The sequence below is a fragment of the Lethenteron reissneri genome, chromosome 22, assembly GCF_015708825.2.
Source record: "Lethenteron reissneri isolate LAM-NWPU_2019-01 chromosome 22, ASM1570882v1, whole genome shotgun sequence".
Lineage (NCBI taxonomy): Eukaryota > Metazoa > Chordata > Hyperoartia > Petromyzontiformes > Petromyzontidae > Lethenteron > Lethenteron reissneri.
In genome coordinates this window covers 12,101,386-12,124,161 of record NC_083800.1, presented here as the reverse complement: position 1 = coordinate 12,124,161, position 22,776 = coordinate 12,101,386, and the positions used below count along the sequence as shown (strand labels likewise).

General features: G+C 48.3%; 1 protein-coding gene across 1 annotated transcript in view; it reads right to left on the bottom strand.

Moving 5' to 3' along the window:
• LOC133345639 (wolframin-like) overlaps nucleotides 1–22,776 on the bottom strand; it is a 41,310-nt gene that overhangs the window by 5,013 nt on the left and 13,521 nt on the right. Inside the window, 10 exon segments of the mRNA XM_061556582.1 lie at nucleotides 722–844; nucleotides 1,854–1,996; nucleotides 1,998–2,046; nucleotides 3,478–4,052; nucleotides 6,665–6,988; nucleotides 9,459–9,668; nucleotides 11,656–11,834; nucleotides 12,818–12,895; nucleotides 19,379–19,468; nucleotides 21,901–22,104. Of these exon segments, the coding sequence (XP_061412566.1) occupies nucleotides 722–844; nucleotides 1,854–1,996; nucleotides 1,998–2,046; nucleotides 3,478–4,052; nucleotides 6,665–6,988; nucleotides 9,459–9,668; nucleotides 11,656–11,834; nucleotides 12,818–12,895; nucleotides 19,379–19,468; nucleotides 21,901–22,104 (1,975 nt within the window).

Below are 22,776 nucleotides of genomic sequence, written 5' to 3'. Positions count from 1 at the left end.
TTAAAAGTTCACAAGAATGCTCCTTCAGGCCTTGCTAAAAAACTTGTCAGTTTTCCAAACATCAATATGCCATTATGTGCATACACTTAAGACCACCAAAGCTGTACTAGGACTGAATTAAGTGAAAATCCATACTTTTACATCAAATTTTGAATGCGGGCTCTGGCGACCGAGATGAGGTCATCAATTCACTCCGCTTGAGAGGATGTTTTGAACACAAGGTGGCCGAGAGCTCGGACTCCAACCCAGCTCTGAGCGGTGTTGGCTCAAGACCATTCTGGACTTGTTCTTCAGACAAGAAGGACAAGTTCAAAGGGCTCGCATAATGCACATGCATAATGTACGTTGCCTCGGTAATCCCCCTCTCCCCACATTGTGCAAAAGCGCAGAAGCGTGGTCACCACATCTCCGCCTCTATACAAGGAACGAAACAGGTGGACTTCTCCACAAATCTGGCTGTCGCCTGATGAAGCTGGTTGTAATTACTGGCGAAACGTCGTACTCAGAATGTAAATGTTGTGGCTTGGCTCTCCAACACATCGGTGTGCTGTACTAGTGACGAATTGCCATGTTCTGTTTACATGACAACCCTTACTCGTTGGCTGTGTGTGTGGTGGTGACGGGTTTTAATGACACATTTATATATTTACGCGACCTAACCCAAACACCTCTATTATGGATGCCCATGCGGATGACGTCAACGGTGGGTGCAGGTGCTCACTTATCGCCATAGACGCAGCGCATCCAGCGCGCGACGGGCAGCGGCAGGAGGCCCAGGAAGGTCTCCAGGGCGTTCTCCGTCTCCAAGATGCGCACCTGCTTCAGCTGGCCCACCCACGTCACTCTGGGGAGAAGCCGCGCCATCGACAGGGCGAGGGGTTTGAGGCTCGGACTAAGACAGGGATTCTAGATTTGAAGCTTTCGTGACTGCAAAGATTCATATTCTTAGTTTTTTTCGGTAAAGTCACGTAGGTAAAAAATTAAAATTAGTAAAATAAAAATAAAATAAAAATCACGACGTTTCGGAGGCAACACAAGCTTCCGTCTTCAGGCGGAACCGTCACAGCACGATAGCTGTATCAAGTAAGGGGATACAGCAATCGTGCTGTGACGGTTCTACCTGAAGACGGAAGCTTGTGTTGCCTCCGAAACGTCGTGATTTTTATTTTATTTTTATTTTACTTTTATTAATTTAAATTTTTTACCTACATGACTTTACCGAAAAAACCTAAGAATAAGACAGGGATGCCAAGGGCTTTGCGGTTCTTGGTTCGGGTTAAACGATAGACGCAATTTATTGGATTCATTAATGGGAGTTTTGAGCGAGAGACTCGTATGTAGCAGTTGTAAGTAAGGTTGCAAACATAGGTGATATTACGGGTTGAGATTAGTGTTATTAATTGGAGGATTTAAGGTTCACACTTGCTGTTAGGATTAGCAGATAATTTAGGGGTGTTGGGTATTGTTCGGAACAAGTCCAGTGTTATCAGCATTTATAATTAAGGCAAGGGTTTTGAGTTGTAGGGGACGGGGATATATTGCAGCACTATAATAAACCATTGTACATGTGATGTACTTTAGGAGCTGCTGTTATACATCCTCACAGCGGCTTTTGCCTGGCCATCGAATAAATATGGTCACTGCATCGCACGCTTTCAGATGCGCGTCGGCGGCTATCTGGAATGTTTCACCTTCCAATTTTCTTTAGAACTGCTTTTTGTGTTTAGTTTGTTGTCCGATTTAGCACGGTTGGCTACGTAAGGTGCGAAAGAAGTTCAACGTACGTACGTACGCACTTTCAAGTGACGGCATGAGGTAGGTGAGGCGAGGCGCTTGTGAGTTGTGTGTCTCACCTGTGTCCCTCCAGGTGGGCGCACATGTACTGCGTGTGCGCCATGCTGCTCTGCTGCCAGGCGTCGGGCCCGCACGCGGCCACGTACGCCTCGAGCGACACGGGGGAGTTGTAGGGCCGCGCGGTGCGCTCCAGCCGCGTGGCAGTTCAGGAAACTCAGCGCCGCCACCGTTGTCAGCCAGAAGAGGATGAGTCTGAGCCAGAATCGGTATTATTCATTTAGTTATCCTGGAGGAATCCGATGAGCCATGAAGCTCTTCTCCACGGATGTCCAGTAGGGGGCGGCTCAGCGAGTTACATAAAAAAGCAATACGGGAGACGATACGAGTGCAAGATCGAGAAAAGGTGAGCGAGTCGCTATAAATAAACATAAACAAAGCAAAGTGCTAAAAACTTGATTAGAAGCTTTCGTGACTGCATGAATTACTCTTTGGTTCTTTTGGTAAAGTCACGTAGAAATAAAATAAATAATAGAATACGACGTTTCGATTGCAACACAAGCAACCGTCATCAGGTATGAATTTATGAGAAAAAAAACCTAGAAATGTAATGCAATGCAACAGGCCCAATTTCTCTCCTCCGGCCGCTCTTATTGACATGCTAATTTCTCTGCCCCCCCCCCCCACCCACTCTATATAATGCCTCGACACAGAGGCGTTGTTTCTCTGTGTGTCTTTGTGTGTCTCTCTCTCTGTGTGTCTCTCTCTCTCTGCTTGTGTGTGTGTCTGTGTGTCTCTGTGTGTCTCTCTCTGTCTCTGTGTGAGTCTCTCTCTGCTTGTGTGTCTGTGTCTCAGTGTCTGTATTTGTCTCTTTCACAAATTTAGCAATCTTTGGACTCTCTGTGTTGCATTGCATTACATTTCTAATTTTACTAAGTTTGTTTTCTCATTCATTCATACCTGATGACGGTTGCTTGTGTTGCAATCGATAGGTCATATCCTATTACTTATTTTATTTCCTTTCTATGTGACTTTACCGAATGAACCAAAGAGTAACAAAACAAGTGTTAAGATGTTTGTTTGCACTCTGAGCACAAGTGTTGTGGTTAATGCAGACATGATTCCTTGTAAAAGGTTTCAGTTTGGTGTTTTAACATCTAGGGCGTTTACATTGGGTGTCAACTGGTACTCATGAGGGAGCCGTGCATCTGCCTTTGCGAGCCTCGGGCTTGAACACCACTCAGCTTAAGTCCAGGAATCGTAATAACGGTGTTCTAGTTTAATTTAAGAAGCCTAGCGTGTTTCCAACGAACCTACAGAATGCTAAGGGTGCTTCAGTCCAAGTTTCTAAGCCTTTGTTAGAGTGAAAACTCAAGGACAAATACGTGTCCTTTGGTATGGCTCAGAGACTAAGCCTGGTGCTAGTGAAATCATATTGCTGTTGAACGTATTTAACAAAACATTTAAACTTGCTCCCACCCCAGTGGTGAACAAAGACAAAGATCCCCATATAACCTTACCAGACTGCCGAGGCAAGTGCTATTCCCGAGTAGCACCTGTGAAGGCGGTGAACACAAAGACAAAGATCCCCCGTATATCTTTAGCAGGCTGTTGGGGCAAGTGCTGTTATAGCGAGTAGCACCCATGAAGGCCGGGACAGCGGCAAACACGCGCACACGCACGCACCTGACGGGCGAGGTGTGCCCGGGGCTGGGCGTCTGCGCGGCCGAGGCGCGGTTCCAGTAGCGCAGCAGCACGGGCACGGCGCACAGCGCCAGCGTGACGCCCACCTTAGCGAACTCGAGCGCCACGAGCCAGCGCACGCAGTGGAACGCGGCAGCGGCGCAGAGCCCGACGGCCAGCACGGGCAGCGCGAACACGAAGAGCGCGTAGCCCACGGAGGCGCGCAGCAGCCCCAGCGGCGTCGCACCGCTCGAGAGAAGCTCGGCCGACAGCTCCCACCACACGAAGCAGACGACGTGCGGCGCCAGCGCGCAGCACGCCCCCCGGTAGCCGCCGCCGCCGCCCCCGCCGCCGCGCGCGCCCGCCGCCACGCGGTACAGCGAGTAGACGAGGAGGGCGTAGAGCAGCGCGGGCAGGCCCAGGTTGAGGCGGAGCGAGGGGGCGAGGGACGGAGCGACGCTCGGCGACGGCAGCGCCAGCGGCAGCGTCAGGTGGCTCTCGCCGAGGGGCCGCAGGAGCCAGGCGAGGGGGGCTTCGGTGGGCAGGGAGGCCAGGCCCTGCAGGGCTGATATCGCCACCTGCTCGGAGCGCGGCGGCCGGCAAACGAAAGAGACGTGGGAAGGTGGCGGCGGCCGTTGTTTTCTTGAAAGTGCGTCTTTCAGCCTCGGTTGTTTAGTTATGTTTTCGGTTGCATGCACGAGTATTAACAGCCCATGCTGTACATGCTGATATCGTGAAGAAGCATAAACCATTATCACGCGAACTCCAACGGTCATCCTCGCAGCAGCGGCTTTTGGCTAACCATCGAACAAAGACGGTCGCCGCATCGTGGCGCTTTCAGATGCACTTCTGCGGCCGTCTGGAATGCTCTTGCTTCCGATATTAGGAAGCCACTGGAGATATTTCTTTAGAATTTATTTTCGTGTTTAGTTTGTTGTCTTTCCCTGCACCTCTGATTATCACTGTTGGCTACGTACGGTGCAAAAGAAGTTCAACATACGTATAGTTTTCTGCATAGGTGATTATGTGGACCAAATGATGTATATCGTGGTCTGTTACTCTACACTGATCTACACTGACACAATGATGTACACCTGGAAAGCGTTTTTGTCTTTGCCTGCTTAAAAAATCTTGCGTAAGTGCTCATCCACATCAATGGTTCAAATAAACCCGATGACCAGTCTCTTTGGAGAAAAACTCTTGTTGACTTGCCAGAAGATGGTGTTTTTCTTAGTAACAACGTTGTGACAGTAGTCTTACAGCGCTGTAATACGAGTGCAGCCTGTTCTCCTATAACGCTGCGTGTTGTTTTCTTAATGCAAATTTGATATAACGCGATGAGTGTATTAGGGAACACATTTTTTATAACGCGGATGCGAATTGGATATAACTCCATTGAATGAGCGGTCGTACGGCTGCCTCTGCGTAGCATCATCATCATCATCACACGAGGCAGTGGGATGCTGCTGGATGCTTCTAGATGCTACCCACGCTCCTCAGTCTTTGTTCGGCCTGCGTACGCATCTCACGCGTTACCACGGACTGTCCTTTACCCTCTATTATATATTATTTATTATAACGAGATTGTTACATAACGCGGTGCCCTTCAGGAACGCGTGTGGACCCTGCCAGCCGAATGAGACTCACCGTCAGGACTTGCATACTAAATGTAAACTCAATGCAAATATTTGCCGTCTAGAGTAATTTACTGACACACAATGGCCGACCACCGGATAACAACGTCAATAGCCTATCTCGTTCAATACATTTCTGCCACTCTTGAAACTAAACATCATTAACATAGCCTGGGCAACCCGCTGGAGATGTTCTGAAAGACTTGTTCACACGCGGAGGCATCTAGAATGTGTAGCGCTGATGCCAACATGTTGCATCGTCTACAATCGCACGTTGCCATCTCGTGGCACGAGTTGCTACTGCGTTGCTAAGCACGGCTCGGTTGTCATAAACAACCGGTTGCTAGGCAACCGTGTTGCTAGGCAACGGGCCACAATGTTAAGTTTGGAAATTGAAACCGCAGTGTTAATGGTCGATTTGAGACTGGTCAATTGGAGGGAAAGTATTTTGTTTTTAATCAGGTGGCTATTGGGGTTACATGTAAACTCAATGCCAATATTTGCCTTCTGGAGTAATTTAATGATGAGTCAGGGAGCTTGGAACTAGAGGGGCAAGCTGACATCGCCCCTTGATGTTAGTTTCAAATGGAAAAGCTGTGAGGCAACAGTGCCTGAGGTAACTTTGAACATACTATTAACTTGTAAAGGCAGTATAAGTTAGATAAACGATCGTTTATTTATTTACAATATGTATGTGGGCTTTGTGGGACCAAGCACAAAACACATATATAATACGAGACAAAAGTAAACAATCTTCCTCTTAGAACAGCTCAAGTCCAGCTGAGAGAGAAATAACAATTATTCTTTCTTTACAATTTTTTGACAATGCACGGCGAGCGCTGATACGGAACGCCTTTAAAGGCTGGCACCCCGCCCGGCCACCTGTGTCTTCCCCCCCATGCTGATATTTTGCACACCGCACCAGGTACTCATTTAGGAGTCTTCCTCAGGGATGCCACGGACCCGTTCAGATATTCGCTGCCACTGACGTTACAGCCATGGCCGGGAATCCAGGGCAGGCCGCCAGTTTGGTTAGCGCAATGCACTAACCTGCAACACACCAGTGCTGCATGATGCGAGGATCTGCACCTGGGGCAGTGATCTACGACAGCACGATGGGCAAGCTCCCATTCGATGGCCCAACATCCTAGGGATGCCACGGTGGCGAGACGTTAACTTCCTTGCCTTGTATACAGGAGGTTGTGGGTTCGATCCCGACCCTGACGCCTGTATATTTGGAGTCTGTGTGTCTCTCTCCCCATGGTTGCGTGGATTTGTCTCCGGATCCTCCAGTTTTCCCTTCCACATATAATCAACATGCATTAAGAGCATTTCGCTGCTGTAAGTTTCCACATGATAAGCCACTTCGTTGAGTTATCATGTGGCCAGGTCGCCTCTGAAAAAAGAGCTACATAGCACCTATTATTACGGTTGGCTACGTACGGTGCAAAGGAAGTTGAAGAAGTTCAATATACATGCATACATAGCTCAGTGGGCCTTACCTGGTAACACAAAACATTGTTTAGTTTCTAAGAGTGGACAGCGGGCCGACGCACCTGCGCGAGGAGGGCATTGCGGGCGTGCGTCTGGACGCGTCCCGCCTGCCCCGTGCCCGTGTAATATCCGGCGATGGCCAGCACGGCCGCCAGCACGGCGAGCTCGGAGCAGGGCAGCCAGGCGCGTGCCGCCAGCGGGTACGACAGGACGGTGAAGAGCGCCGACAGCAGGAAGTGGAGGTAGGGCTCGAGGTGCGACCAGCCGAACTGGGCCTCGGCCTCCGCCACGTCGAGGCAGGGCTCGTACTCGAGCACCATGTTGGTCCACGTGCGGAACTCCTCCCACGCCTTGCCCAGCTGCACCACGCGCAGTGTGCAGATCACCTGTGCACGTCGAAGACGGCCAGAGAGCAGCGTCGGCACGATTGGAGGGTGACCAACGATTTTGTTTTCACATTCATGACGAGCTTTTTTTTTATTTTAATGTCATTTTTTACCTACGTGACTTTACCGAAAGAACTAAGAGTATGAGCTTTTGCTAACCACAGCAAAGCAGTGGCGGCGCGGTGGTGAGATGTTAACGACCTCGCCTGGTATACAGCAGATGCTCTTCGTGGATTACAGTTCCGCGTTCAACACCATCCTCCCACACAAACTGGTGGAAAAACTGGGCGACCTGGGGATTCCACATTCCACCTGCATGTGGATATATAGTTTCCTCTCGGGCCGCAGACAGAGGGTCAGAGTGGGCCGTCATACATCCACAGCCCTGAGCCTCAGTATCGGCTCCCCCCAGGGCTGTGTACTGAGCCCCCTGCTCTACTCCCTCTACACACATGACTGTGCCGCCGTCCACCATAGCAACACCATTGTGAAGTTTGCTGATGACACCACAGTGGTGGGGCTCATCTCTGGGGGGGATGAGTCTGCCTACAGGGACGAGGTGGAGCGGCTGACAGCATACTGCAGAGGCAACAACCTGCTCCTTAACACCGCAAAGACCAAGGAGCTCATAATAGACTACAGGAGAAAGAAAACGGACACTCCACCACTAATCATCAGCGGGGACTGTGTGGAGAGGGTGGCAGACTTCTGCTTCCTGGGAGTCCACATTGGGGAGGGCCTGACCTGGAGCGCCAACAGCACTGAGCTTCTGAAAAAGGCCCAGCAGAGACTTTACTTCCTGAGAATTCTCAGGAATAATAACATCACACAGAAACTGCTGGTGTCCTTCTACCGAGCCTCCATCGAGAGCATTCTTACATACTGCATCTGTGTATGGTACACCAGCTGCACAGTGGCTCAGAGGAAAGCGCTCCAGAGGGTCATCAACACAGCCCAAAAGATCGCCGGCTGCCATCTCCCCACACTGGAAGAACTACACAGTTCACGTTGCATCAAAAAAGCACAGAACATTATAAAGGACTCTTCTCACCCTGGACACTCACTGTTTGAGCTGTTGCCATCAGGCAGACGATTCAGATCAGTCAAAACAAGGACAAACAGATTCAAACAGAGCTTTTATCCTACAGCGATCACCACACTCAATAATGCTAATTAATTATCAAGTAATAGCGTTTACAATTGACTGTGAAATAGAGATGTGCAATGACAAAATGTAACCTTATGTGGGTATGTGGGTATACTTGGGCTGTTTTTATATATAGTATAAATTGATTATCTTTCATTTAATTTTATTTTTATTTTCTTGTTTTATTTAATTTAAATTTATGAATGAGGCCCTGACTGGTGAGCATTTTAAATTTCGTTGTACTGGTGACAATGACAATAAACGATCTATCTATCTATCTAGATCGTGGGTTCGATCCCGACCCTGACACCTGCTGCATATTTTGAGTTACATGGTCTCTCTCCCCGTGGTCATGTGGATTTTTCCCCGGGTCCTCCGGTTTTCCCCTCCACATTTAGAAACGTGCGTTCAGGGTATTTGGCTGCTTTAATTTCCACATGATGAGCCACTTCATGGCACGATCGTTTGTGGCCAGGTCGCTTCTGCAAAAGAGCTATATAGCTCGGTGGGCCTTACCTAGTAAAATAAAAGATAGTTTAAATAGTTTTATAGTTTCATTGATGCCATCATGAGCATAGAGAGGAACACTCCTGGAATACAGTTTATGGGCCTTCACCTGAAATCATCAGTGGGTATGTCTAACCAAAAACGTGTCTAGACTCGTAGCACATAGCTGTAATTAAGTCACTTGGAAATCAGGGTTGTCACGCAAGGGTTGGTAGAACCACAACGTGTGTGAAATAACGCACTGGCTAGGCAGTGATGTGCCTCTTAAGGGGCGGTCCAGCAAGTCGGTTCATGGCCAATTGGTACAAACGTTGCAGTGTTCACTCCTCACGTGCGTTAGATTTCCCGAGGCATTCCAATGTAAAACGTCATCAATTAAATTCACCCAAACAGTCATGTAGGCTCAGTGAGGCTTTGTGGGTAAAGTATTCAAATTTATCCAGCTTCTCATGACAGAGAATATCCTTCTCATTGGCAAATTACTTCTTGTGAATGTCCTTTGTGAACCTTACAGGGACTGTCTTACCAGAAATGTTTGCTGTGTATCAGATAGATGAGTGTGATGTTAAAGCTAGCACTAATGACATGAGACCTTTAACAAAACATATTTTATTCTTCTTCTCAAGCACTGAAGACAAAGCTGAGTTTATGATCTCGCCATTATTGACAACCTGGTTTAATCTCAGGTCCCTGCTTGGAATTCAGACCCAGGATTGCAACAACCGTGTTGGCCCAATGCTCTGCAAGAAGGCAAGAGGCAGAACGGAGCTCTTAGCTGCCTTGCAGGAGGGCCCGCTGAGCCCGCGATGACCTTACCATAGAAACGAAGGCAAGGTAGAAGATGATGAGTGGGATAATGAAACCCAGGAAGTCGATGGTGAGGCTGCTGAGAATGAAGAAGAAGATGATGGTGTTGATCTGGTTGAGCGGGAGGGCGGCCTGCAGCCACTGCATGCCCACTTTGGAGGCCATTTCCACCACATAGTCCTTCACCTCCAGCACTGCCTGCAGTGGGTACTGCATGAGCTGTAAGGGAAGCAAACACATTGGTTTTTATAACAAATTAACGTACGCAAACATGCCAAATTTAACTATAACCCATCACGTTTAGTTGCACATTTTCCAACCAGTTCAGTCACGTCATTAACGGTTTGTTTTAACGTGAAGATATATAATGGAACGCATCCAAGGGGACACACGTGCCAAGGAGATGGTGCAATTATTCAGCTCGCATGCAGGTGCGAGGTAGATTTGGGAAGGCCTTCATCCACCAGTGGATTGATTACGACCGTTGAAGATATATTTTGTATAGTACATAAAAGAGAGACAAGAGTGAAAGCCACTGTCCGTCAACGAAGTGTTCAAGGGACGTGAAGTTTGATCCGTTGGTGAATACAGCAGGGTCCATTCTGCACGTGTGAAAAATAATTGGTGACATCCACAAAATGGCAACGTATCAATTTTACCCTTTCCTCCTATTTCGCCGAGTTCGAGCCTGGCGAAGAATATCTCCAATATCGTGCAACGGAGACCCCCCCCCACTACCCTCTGGGATAAACACACAACGAGTATCCCTGTGAGGGAAGTGAACGCTCGGTGGGCCTGTGGAGAAACTGGCTCAGCGCCTACTCAGGGGCCACCGGTGGTAATGTGGTGACGGAATGGGAGATTTGGCAGTCCTGCTGCTGCTGCCGCTGCTGCTGGCATCCGGTTGGAATAAACTTCATCTGGCGACGGAGGCGTTCTTTTGTTAGAACACCCCCCCCCCCCCCGTGCAAGGTAAGCAAATGTGGCCACTGGCAGTTTGAAATAAAATAACGGCGAAATTGATTGAGCACCGCAATAAGATCCACTGCTATTGATTTCCTTAACTTCATTAGGTACAGTACATCAAAAGAATGCAATAAATTCCAATAGATGGTATTTGGTGGTTGGATTAACGGAACACTATTCACATTTAGAGTTCTTGATATATCCGTGTGTTATTGACCTATTTTCATGCACATCTGAATTTAATGCGATACAGTTTAGATTAACGTAATTTGTTTAAACATCTTCGAAATTCTAAATATGCAACATCAAACTTTGGAAGATTTCCCGTAATTTGCGAATTCGTAAACAATTTATGAAAAAGAAAACAAGAAACTGAAGATTTTTAAAATCTTTTTCCCTCTATCCGCCGAGGTAAATTCATATTTTTGTTCACCGTGCCTGAAGTTGCAAGATACCCTGACGTACGTCATTCTAAGAGGATTTAACTGTCAGGCATGGAGGATGCATGTGGCGAGTAACCAGCTATTCCACAATTCAACGCACCGGGTTTTACTCTCGTACAACAGCAGCCAATCATTGCAATATAAAAACAACATTTCAACCGAACAGCGACAAGATAGAATCTCGGTTGAAAGAGGATGCAGTACCAACGAAAAAGAGCTTCATAGCTCATCGGATTCCTCCAGTCCAAATTAAGATTCCGATTCTTAAAATTCAGAGAAAGTATCGACTTTATTTGAAATTAATCTAGATTCTTCAATTTGCATGTACAACTTCACAGCATATACTCAACTCGCCGCACTTTAGTGATGGCATGGTAACGTGGCAATAACAGAACGTACGAAGAAACACAGACGACGATCCCCCTGTACAGTCTCTGCAGGCTGTTGGGGTAAGTGCCACCAGTGAAAGCCAGCATGGCGAATGAGGGGGTGTTGTGGCCAGCCCTACGCCCAGCTTCCTTTTGTCTCCCCAGTTTGGATGTTTACACACGGACCAGGCATTCATTTACAACGTCAAGTCGACATGGGGGGTGGGGGGGGTAGGGGGGAGACCCAGGAGCGGTTCAGATAAATCGCCACCGATGTTGGCCACGAGCAGGGAATTGAACCGAGGGCGGCCGGGTCCATCGTGCGGCGCGCTAGCCATCGCTGCCACCCACACACACAACGGGCAACACCACCACCGACTGAGCTCCTGCGGAGCCTCGCCTGGCGGCACAACGCGTCACGTCGCCAACCTTGTCCCTGGAGGGCAGCAGCGCCGGCTGGGACCCGTCCAGCGGTCCGTCCATCTCTGGCTCGTCCACCCCGGCAGCGACCAGGGGAATGGGCGGCCGGGCGTAAGCGCCGCTCAGGTAGCCCTTGGTCATGTCCAGGAGGTCGTCCGTGCACAGATCTTTCGTCCCCGTTGCCATGCCTGCGCGCAGTCCAAAAATCGTGTCAATGTCCCGGAAACATTGGGCTTCACCCCCGACATGAGCGTCGTGTAAGAGGGCATCGTGTGCAGGAGACGATGAACGTTGATTGGCTGGCTACGGTTGCGTGTAATCTACCATCCCCGGTGGAGGAGTCAGACAAATGCACCCTCTCGGTCGCCATTGGACGGTCAAAAGGGATATTCTTTGCCACGCGATGTATATTTGTCTGATCGAAAAGCCACAAATGCGTACGCCGTGTGAATTCCCCCCATTATGGATATGCCGCGTCTGTTAGTAATATCTGTTCCGTATGAACAGCCCTCGGTACAAGGTATACGCACATGTGCTGTCCTTTGGTCAATCTGCTGCTAGATGTGGGCCTCCCCATGCCGTGTGTGGGTCAAAGTGGAGTTTATATTCAGAAAATGCTTTTACACATGACTTTCACACAATTAGGGCACCAAATAAACAAGAAAAATAGATAATTAAATAAAAATGTCAATGTTCTGTTCGTGGATGTCGGCCTACGTAACCACAGAGCCATGTGACAGCCTCCTCCTTCAGCACGTGCAGGCCAACCAGTACCGCACGGCACGCCCTTACCCACTTCACAGCCAGCTAGTGCGGACCCGTCGACGGTGGGCATTACAGAGGCAGGAGCTTAGCAGTGCAGCACAACAATGGGTTTTGCTGCACCACCCCCCTAGTGCCCACCATGCATCACGGACTCACAGCCGTCCACGACAAACCGGTCTGTGCTGCTTGGTGGCCACCCATCCAAGCGTTGTCCACGCTCGTCCCCCCAGATTGAGATCGGAGGTGCGCATTGCCAGCGATGCGGTCATCGGCAGAGGGAATGTGGGATACGGGTTACATTCTAGAATGGAACTGCTACACAGCGGCCATGCAGCTTACAGCACTAGTCAGAATCGGGCCGGCACAGAGCTTTTGTTGGTACGAGGTGTCCGGTGAAGGTCGATACCTTGGAAACTCATGAATCTTCGCAGGATTTTCTGCTGCCTGTCGAATTTCCTCTCTTCCGTTACTTCACCAGCATCGTCTGTCGGGACGAAAAGGCGATTGCTAATTATCTTCCTGATTAAGTAATTACCTAATGTGTCCATTAACTCGCTCACCCACTCCCATTTTCACAAATTAGGGTGTTCATTCACTCAACAGTCAGGGTTATGCATTAAAAAAATATAGATTTTCATCATTCTCAATCGGGTCACCTTATACGCACGTTCGCGTAATCCCCTCAAATAGTTCCCAAGGTCTTTCGTATGTTATTCACGTTACAACAATCAAACGTTCACTTATCTCCCTCACGGACGGAGTATACTTACGCTTTCACTCAGCCACGACCGACGATCAATCTCTTCTCAATTCATTAGAGGGCACCTCAGCCGCTGACATTCGCTCATTACAAGCGAGATCATAAATTTGAACCTTTATGAGAAGCTGGCACGCAACAATCCAAAGCTCAACAAGTACGAAACGAGGGCTAGCACTGTCGTTAATTGCACGAGATAGATGGCGACGACGCCAAAGGCGACCTTTGCTGGGGTCAAAGCGAGCGAGTGAACGCTCGCCGCTCACTTCGCCACGGTTGCGAGCCATCGAGATGTTGCGCTCGGAACAAGAGAGGGGACGGTGAACACAAACATCCGGTAAGTTTGACGACGTCAGGAGCCGAGCCTTCAATAACTGCACCGCAAACGACGTGAACGAAATTGTTTATCTTAGTTTTGGTCAAAAGAATCGGATTCTTCATTTATACTGGAGAAATCCGGTGAGCTATGAAGTTTGTTTTTTATTGATGTCCAGTAGGGGCAGGTCAGAAAGTTATAACAACAAACGATAGAAAAACACGATAGGAGTGCAAAGTATAGAAAAAGTAAGGAAGTTACTATAAACTAAATTATTTTTTATTTCACCAGGTAAGGCCCCACTGAACTATTAGTTACTTTTCTAAAACGACCTGGTCATAAATAATAGCTGAACGAAGTGGCTTATCGCGTGGACATTTATTTCAGCCAAATACTCGGAACGCGCGTTTATAAATGTGGAGGGAGGAGGACCCGGAGAACAATCCATACGGCCTCGGGGAAAGAGAAACACGCAAACTTCAAATATACAGGCATCAGGGTCAGGGGATCAAACCCACGACCTCCTGTATACCATGAGAGGTAGTTAACATCTTGCCACCGTGGCACCCTCAGGAAGATGACCTCAGCAGCAGCTCACAGTAGAATTAAGTCTTTCAGCAGCACCAGAAATATTTGATTTTACTAAAGATGGAATCACAAAGACAGCTGTGCGAGCACCGAGCATCAGAACACCTGGCGAAGGCTCTGGGGATCTGGGCACACAACTCTACTCTCGTCACGGAGCATAAGCCATCATCACGTGAACTCCGGTCATACTCACAGTGGCGGCTTTTGGCTAAGCATCGAACAAAGACGGTCACTGCATCCCGCGGCGCTTTCAGATGCAATTCTGCAGCCGTCTGGAACGCTCTTACTTCTGATATTAGGAAGCCACTGGAGCGATGCGCTTTTAAACTATCTACGTTGAAAACGCATTTCTTTAGAACTGCTTTTTGTGTTTCGTTTGTTGTCCATCCCCCGCACATCCGATTAGCACGGTTGGCTCCGTACGGTGCGAAAGAAGTTAAACATACATCCAGATGCTGAAACGGTGCACACCTTCGACTTTTCAAGACACATTTTTGAAAGGCATGCGATTTCACTCAACACTTTTACAGCCATCAGTGTAACCTCAATCTATTGAACTTCAATGAATGCTTTAATTCAAGGACAAGGCAAGTCTTTGTTTTTTGTTACGATCTGGTTAATTGGTAAAAGGATGGTGTTGTTCAGGTGGCTCAGATGGCTCAGACGGCTGCCAGATCCTTTCTGCATTGTCAGCGAAACGGTGACACCAAATCAGGAACTCGCGTGCAGTGAGAAAACGATGAGCTCAGTCAGGTCACCAAGAAGTGGCCCAAAAAACACCTCATAAATGTAACTGTGAACAATAAGCAATGTTGTTTTTAACAATCACATTTCTTCGTAATATAGTTTTTATTTTTATTTTTGGGTTAGATCGTGTAAATACATTTACGTGATCTAATCCCAAAAAAAATATTACGGATATTGGTCATTAATGTACTTAAATATATATATAAATCAAATATATATTACAGATGATCATCCTGGCGTCTGAGGCTAAATCTCAATAGACAGTGATACAGTTTTCATGCTTGATGGGACATGGAAAACAGTGTGGGAATGTAGTCTGGTGGCTGCTGTGCGAGCAGTCTGTCGAATACGAACCGGAGATCACCTCCGATTAGCACGGCTGGCTACGTACGGTTGCAAAGGAACTACAACATACGTACATGCATGTCACGATGGAAATGTTCACTTCCTCTACAGGGGAACCACTCGTGAATGCTAAATCAGGTGCATTTAACATCCCGTGGCGTTTTAACACGGGAGGATTTACAATGCTGCCTTTTAAACAAGAAAATTAGACCCTTGGGCTCTAATGAGGCCTGTGAGCTGTTGCGTAAAACACCTCCACGTCACGTGTCCACAACCGCCGGGGTGGGGGGGGCCGTGCTGCCTTGGTACCAGACGCGGGCTGGGCCAGCTGGGCCTGCCGCTTTCAGAAAACAGAGTCTCTATTCATCCTGGAGAAATCCGATGAGTTATAAAGCTCTTTTTTTAATTCCCCCCACGGATGTTCAGTTCCCATGGCAGCCCTCGCCAGCAGGGCCGGCACCCGAAACACCGACCGCACTCCTCAAGCCGCGCCGCGCTGGTGTCACCTGAGGCTTGCATCCGGAGCCCGTCGATAAGAGATATCACAGTGTCCACGCAGAGGTGGGATGATGGCCTTGCGTCGCTTGCCTGACTTCGATATTTTTTTTTTACGCAGGATTGACTTTCACCCATAGCCATGGCTCGGTAATGAAACAAGTTTTACGAATGTTTGTTTTTACACAGGATTGGGTTTGGTGTTTGTGTTAAAACATGGCTGGGAATTTTATTTTTTTACTGATAATAACCATACTCTTAGATTTTTTTTCGGTAAAGTCACGTAGGTAAAAATAAATAATAGAAATAAATAATAAAAATGATAGAAATAATAATAGAAATAAAATAATAAATCACGACGTTTCGGGCGCAACACAAGCGTCCGTCATCAGGTGGGACAACCACAGCAAGAAACAATTGCTGAAGTGATAATAACCAATCCTGTGTAAAAAAAACCCATCTTAAAACTTGTTTAATTTCATGTACTTTTCACCCATAGTCATGCAGGGTATGGAGGGGGGCGGGGGGCATGGTGACTTAAGCCCACTGGACTCCGTGCCATACAAATAATCGTAGCACACAATTGGACCGTTCCTGGGCTGAGCGGCAACCTGAGACATTACCCCTCGGTGCCTCGTGCCAATCACGGCCGAGATCAAACTCGGCTCCCAACCATGAGTGCACCATGGTTGGGAGCCGATTAGCACGGTTGGTTACGTACGGTGCGAAAGAAGTCTAACATACATACATCATTAAATTTCGATTTAAAGCTTTCGTGACTGCAGGGATTCATCTTCTTGGTTCTTTTGGTAAAGTCACGTAGAATGGAAATAATAAAATAATAAAATTAAAACAAAATATAATAAAATAAGATAATAAAATAAAAATATTATTTTATTATGTTTTATTTTTCTTATTTTGTTATTTCCATTCTACGTGACTTTACCAAAAGAACCAAGAAGATACATACATCATATTAAATGACTGTGGCTCAACATGACGTATCCTACGGTGACTTTTTCCAAAACATGCCACCACTCAGATTCAGCATGCAGACCACGTTATGCGAGACTCAATGTTGGCACGGATTAAAATTGCACCACTGAGCACATTTGGAATTGTACAGAACCATTGGAATGTATCCACGACGAGTCCATCACAACGAAGGGTAAAAACTGGGGACTGGGAGCTTGAGAAGCCAGGGTCGACTCAGTCGAGCATTGCTCCAGCACTAACCTTGCTTCAAGAAATATCGTGAAGCGGAAGATTAGTGCTGGGTACAACTGCATTTGCCAATGTGACTTTCATCCTTGCCCATGTATCGCTAGTGCAAGTTGAATGTGCAATTTAATTGAGGGACTGTGTTCTTTTGGCGTGGTCTGGGACTCGTTGTTGTTGTCGTTGTTTTGCTGCCTTGCCTAAGCTTGGCGAATTGGTGAACTTATGCAATTTTAACTTAAATACTTTATCTATTTTATATTTGTTGTTTTGTGATTTGCTTAACATTCCTCCTATCGGTGTTTAGAATGTTTGTTGTTGTAACTTTCTGACATCTGTGAAAGAGAGCTTCACAGCTCATCCGATTTATCCAGGGTAAGTAAAGATTCTGATTTTGGCTTTCCTGGTGAGATTTCGCCAGGCATGTTAGCAGAAGTTGCTCTCATTAAAGTGCAGTTCACGCCGTAGTAAAGTGGAACTTCGCCAGTGGCTCAAGACCCCCAGCTTGGCTCATTGTAACCACACATTTCTTTTAGTGCTAGTGACGCTTTGACTTGTGTCACAAAGCAGGCCGATCTAAGGGAATAAACGCAGCTCAGCGTGATAGATGGGAGGTGTGGGTGCCACATTAAACTCGCAGTTGCGCTGAATTTCGCCCCAGCTGAACATTTACAAAGTGTACCCAACAAACACAGCAGCTGCGGCCATGACACACACATACACTGGAGATAGTAAGAAAATATATTTATTTATTTCTCATCGTTTATAATTGTCTAACCGTACGTTGAGTTTTAATGATGACGGCGCATTTGAGTGACAAGATTTGTCGACGAAAGTAAAATCTCCACGCCGAATACGGCCGCTCGCTACTTTACGGGCGACGCCATTGAGGCGTTGCACCGACACGCTGCTCTTCCGGGTGCGTGATGCACGACTGGAATTCAATGGCTTGGAGGTGGGGTTGGTGGATTACACAAAGACGGAGTCGTGGGGTGTGAGGTACCCACCTGATGGGCAGTGAGGTCGTGCCTGTTGGGAGATATTGCAGCAAGCAAAAGCAAGTTTCTGACATGTGCGGCATTTGAGGGTTATCCCCACTACACGTGTGGGTTTTTCCGGGCATTTGGGCTCCTTTCCACACATATTGGCAAATATTCCGAATGCCAGAACTGAGTTTTTGATCAGCTGCTATTTAATCTGATCAGTCAAGCTTACGTGCTTTCTAGGAAATAAAATAAATCACAATAAATGTTGGCACAATGCCATCAACTCATTGTAGAGTTTAGATTGTTAAACATGACCATCAGTGGCATTCGGTGAATTGTCCGGTGAACATACATGTTACGTTATTTGCGTAGTTATTATTTTACACGGACAAAGATGGCATTCATTGTCAAGTTAATGAATGTTGGCATGGACAGTCCTGCAATCTCGTGTCGTATTTTTCATGGTTTAGCGTAGGACCGGAGTTTAGGGCTATAGTTAGTGTTAGGATTAGCACTTGGGTAGGTGGGACTAATGTTCGGTATTAAAATATAATCATTTAAAATCTTTGCCCAAGAGAGCTTCACCGTTAACAGAGAGCCGACTGCGTGAGACGTTTGCCCAATTCGTTTCTTGAGTATCTAGCAACAAGGAACGGAAACCCAAGTACCCAGAGAAAGCACTTTGTACGTGAGAAGACTCGCACACAGCACGATCAAATGTCAGCAACCCGTTTGCTGCGCTGCTCCCGACAGGCACTTCAATGCTGCAGAGGCTGGTATCACCACGTCATGGTTCCATCTCTGCATGAGCCACCAACCTTGCCTCCAACTCACTGGAATATAAGACTAAGGGCTATGGTTAGTTTGGGGTTAGGCAATGAATAGAAGTGAGTCGGAGCAAAAGTCAGTGTTAGGGGTAAGGCCAAGGTTACGTGTGGAGTAAGCATTGGCATTAGGGACGGTGCTTAGGACACAGTTTCGACTGTGATCATGGTTTATGTAAGAAGTCTAGGTTCAGGGTAGCGGCAATGGCTCGGATTTATGCATACTTTCGTCTCCGCAAAATATTGCAGAGGCCCGTTACCCATTCTCTCCCATGGGTGGGTTTTTACCGTGGCCAGGAATAGAACATTCGTGCCAATTTACGCGTATACTTTGTAAATAACTATAAATATGTTTGACCAAGTAAGGCCCACTGAGCTATATAGCTCTTTTTCGGAAGCAACCTGACCACAAATGATAACCCAACGAAGTGGCTTATCACGTTTAAATTCATAGCAGCCCAACGCTCCAAGCGCATATAGATTATAAATGTGGAGGGAAAAACCGAAGAATCCGGTGAAAAAACCATGCGGCCGCGGGGAGAAAATGCAAACTCCAAATATGCAGCAGACATCAGGGTCGAGACCGAACCCACGACCTCCTGCGTACCGGCGAGGTGGTTCACATCTCGCGACCGTGGGGTTAATGCGCATGCCCCTCCTTCCCGCCACCTGCTCCTCGCACTACACTCACCAGAAGCGCAGACCGGTGCGTTTCGGCCGGCGGCACAGACACTGGGTGCCAAATGCTGCCGAAGCTTCTCCCCGTTTCCCTCGGGGACATCTAAGGCATCGGATGGACGAAGCAATTAAAAATGCGGACACAGACCGGGTACGCCTTAATACCTCCGCCGACCCACGTGCATAAATCTCAGCGTGCAAATGGGCTGACGTCGTAAATTGGCCGCGCCGTGGTTTTGCTAAAAATGTCACCGCCCGTGAATTCAAATCACGGAATTATTCCCCCGTGTTGGCCACGGTGTGTGTGTGTGCACAGCGCGATCAGGCAGCCAACTGCTCGGTTGCTGGTGGCGAACCAAACCTGCTTCTGTGACCTTAAAACAATGAAATCTCATTCGCAGTATATACGAAGCGTCATCCTCAATTCGCTTGTTATACCTTTTATAAATATGCGTATTCCAACAACGCTAACATCAGGCGCTGCTGAAGATCTCTTCTGCGAGCGGCGGGCGCGTGAGGCGTTTGCCGCGGGTAACCCGGGAGCGGCGTGCCGTCGCCCGCAGAACAAATGTCGTTCGGCCACACCTCAGTTGGTAGCGCGCCGGGGGGTTGTGACCACACGCACGCACAGCTGTGAATTCGAAAACGAACACGGTCTGATGCCTCAACATTGGCGTGATGTCTTTAAAATGAGCACCACCTGGCTGACGGCACAGCCACCGTCAATCTGCTGCTGCTGCAAAAGGCCACCCCCACGGCCCCCAACAAGGTGAGATATTTAGACGTACTGTATGCGCCTTATTTTCCAGTGGTAAAGATGATGGCTCACAGGGAGGAGATGCAAATTCACGAATAACAGGAGCCCTGTACGATGTATGTACGTATGTTGAACTTCTTTCGCAACGTACGTAGCCAACCGTGCTAATTGGCAATCCATTGGGCTAAGAGTGAATTCCCTATGCCCATGGGGTGTGACATATAGAAGCTTTTGGGGCACGCCAGCACATAAAGCAAAACTCACATGCAAGACTCTACCACTGCTCGGGCTAAGTAATTGCCCCTCTCCCACTGAAGAACAAAGGTTGATATCAGGCGACACTGCTGAGGCTTCAAGCACTGGGTGGAGTTTCGGATGAATCTTCCCAACGTGTGCCAAGCGGAGCGTGATTGCAAGTGGCTCGGCATGTGGCCGAGTGTGCCCTGGGGTGAATCTTCAAACTTTCCTCAAGAGTTGACAGACACCCCCCCCCCCCCCTCGGCCTAACGGCTTGGCGCAGAAAGAAAAGCGACGATTGTAACGGGGTCACGTGACACAGGGCACCTCTGCCAGTAGAGCGTTTAGAGCTTCCCTTCTATAGCCAGCGGGCTTCTGCGGCGGGGAAGATGCCGTCCGTGCGCGACATCACCCACCGTACGGGCCCCGACGCTCGCGCGCAAAAATATCCCTGCGATCCGCAATACTGCGGAACGGGGGAAGCCCCAGGGCTACTGGATACGATGCACCGTAAGCAACATTACGAGTTGGTGTGTGAACGCGGCAATTTCTGTCAGAACCCAACAACGGCGCGGAGTGCGTGCGCAGTGTCAAGGTGGCAAGCACGCGTGCGACGGACTGCGCTTCAGCTACCTGTGTATCGATAGGTCAATGCTGATGTGCCACTTTATTAAGGGACTACTGCTGCGTGGGTGTTTTCATTGTGCGGTCTGGGACTGTTTTGTTGTGGTTTTTGCGGCCTTGCCCAAGCTTAATGTATCTGACTTATAAAAATAATTATTTGTTTATTCACTTATATTTCGTGACTTGCTTACCGTTTTCTCAAATTTGCACTCCGATTGTGTTCTTTGTACTGCATTGTGTTTGTTGTTGTAACTCGCTGACCCGCCCACAATGGACATCTGTGGGAAACAAAGAGCTTCATAGCTCATCAGATTCCTCCCCCAGTCAAAGAATAAAAGATTCCGATTCTAACGTGTCCATGTGATCAACAGCGCACTTGCACTCGCTTCTTTGTTCATTTGCAGTTGTGCGACGCGGCCAGCGTTTTGGGGATAACGTACCAGCCCATTTCCCCACCCACTCTGAGCTCACGAAGCAATCAGCCCTCCGCCGCCGTATCCCTCGCCAATTCCCTGCACCCTCCTCCTCGAGCTCACACCCTGTGCCCCCCCCCCCCCCCCCCGTCTTCTCATCGTCTCATTTGAGCCCCGTACTCTTACCTCCCGCTCGATTCTCGCCTCCTACCGCTCACCCCCTCCCCACTGATCTTCACAGCCAGCCTCATTTGTTTCCAATTTTTTTTGTTTCCAAATGAGGCTGGTGAAAGTTAGCAGCGGAGAACATCGATTAATGATCAGAAACGGATGCAAATCCAGAATCCAGCACGAGCTTCCAGAACCTAATATTTGCTTCTTTTTTTTACCCCAAGAGCAGTGGTCGACGGTACGGTGTACAAGGCAACGGACGGAGACGACGCCCGCGCGCAGCCGGTGAAGCCGCCGGGCGGTTTAAGGCCGCGAGGCCGCGTGGGTGCTCACCGGCGTGCGAGTCGGCGGGCTCGCTCGTGCTGGGCGAGTCGGCAGGCGGAGCGGCGGCGGCGACGGTGGCGGCCGCGCTGCGCTGGGGCCTCCTCCTGGGGTTGAGCGAGGCGGCCATGCGGCGCGCGGCCTTGCGCAGCGAGCGCTCGAAGTCCGTCTCCTGCGCCAGCTTGCGCGCCTTTTCCGCGTTCTCCGCGCAAATGCCTGCGGCGGCACACGTGGACGAAAACGTCGTTGGACGTACAATACGAGGAAGAAGAAAAAAATGGAGGCGTAAAAATGTCCCTTTAAAGTTATGATACCATAAAATGTTGTGAAATGCAAATCTAAAATAAAAAAATAACTATTTTTTATGTACCAGGTAAGGCCTACTGAGATATGCAGCTTTTTTCAGAAGCAACCTGGCCACAAATGATAGCTCAATGAAGTGGCTTATCGTGTGGAAATTTACTGCAGCCATATATATTCTAAACGCGTGTCGATTCTAAATGTGGAGGAAAAAACCGAAGGACCTGGAGAAAAATCCACGCGACCACAGGGAGAGAGAGAGACCATGCAGACTCCAAATATACAGGCGTCAGGGTTGGGATCGAACCCACAACCGTGGCACCCAAAATGAGGGCATAATGCCAAAATTGTGGATCCTCTGTGCAAACACCTACTGTATTGACCCTTCCCAGGCATCTCATCTCTGGATGATCCACCAAGTCCCACCGTTCAAGGCACCGGGCCACAGAAATGTGCCATCACGAAGGTACGAAAGAAGCCCAATTAAATTTATATTGATATTTATATTGGTCTCTTCCCTCCGATGGCTTACCGGGTAGAAGGATACATTTAATATTGCTCATTAGTTTGCGGAGCTGCACAAAGAGC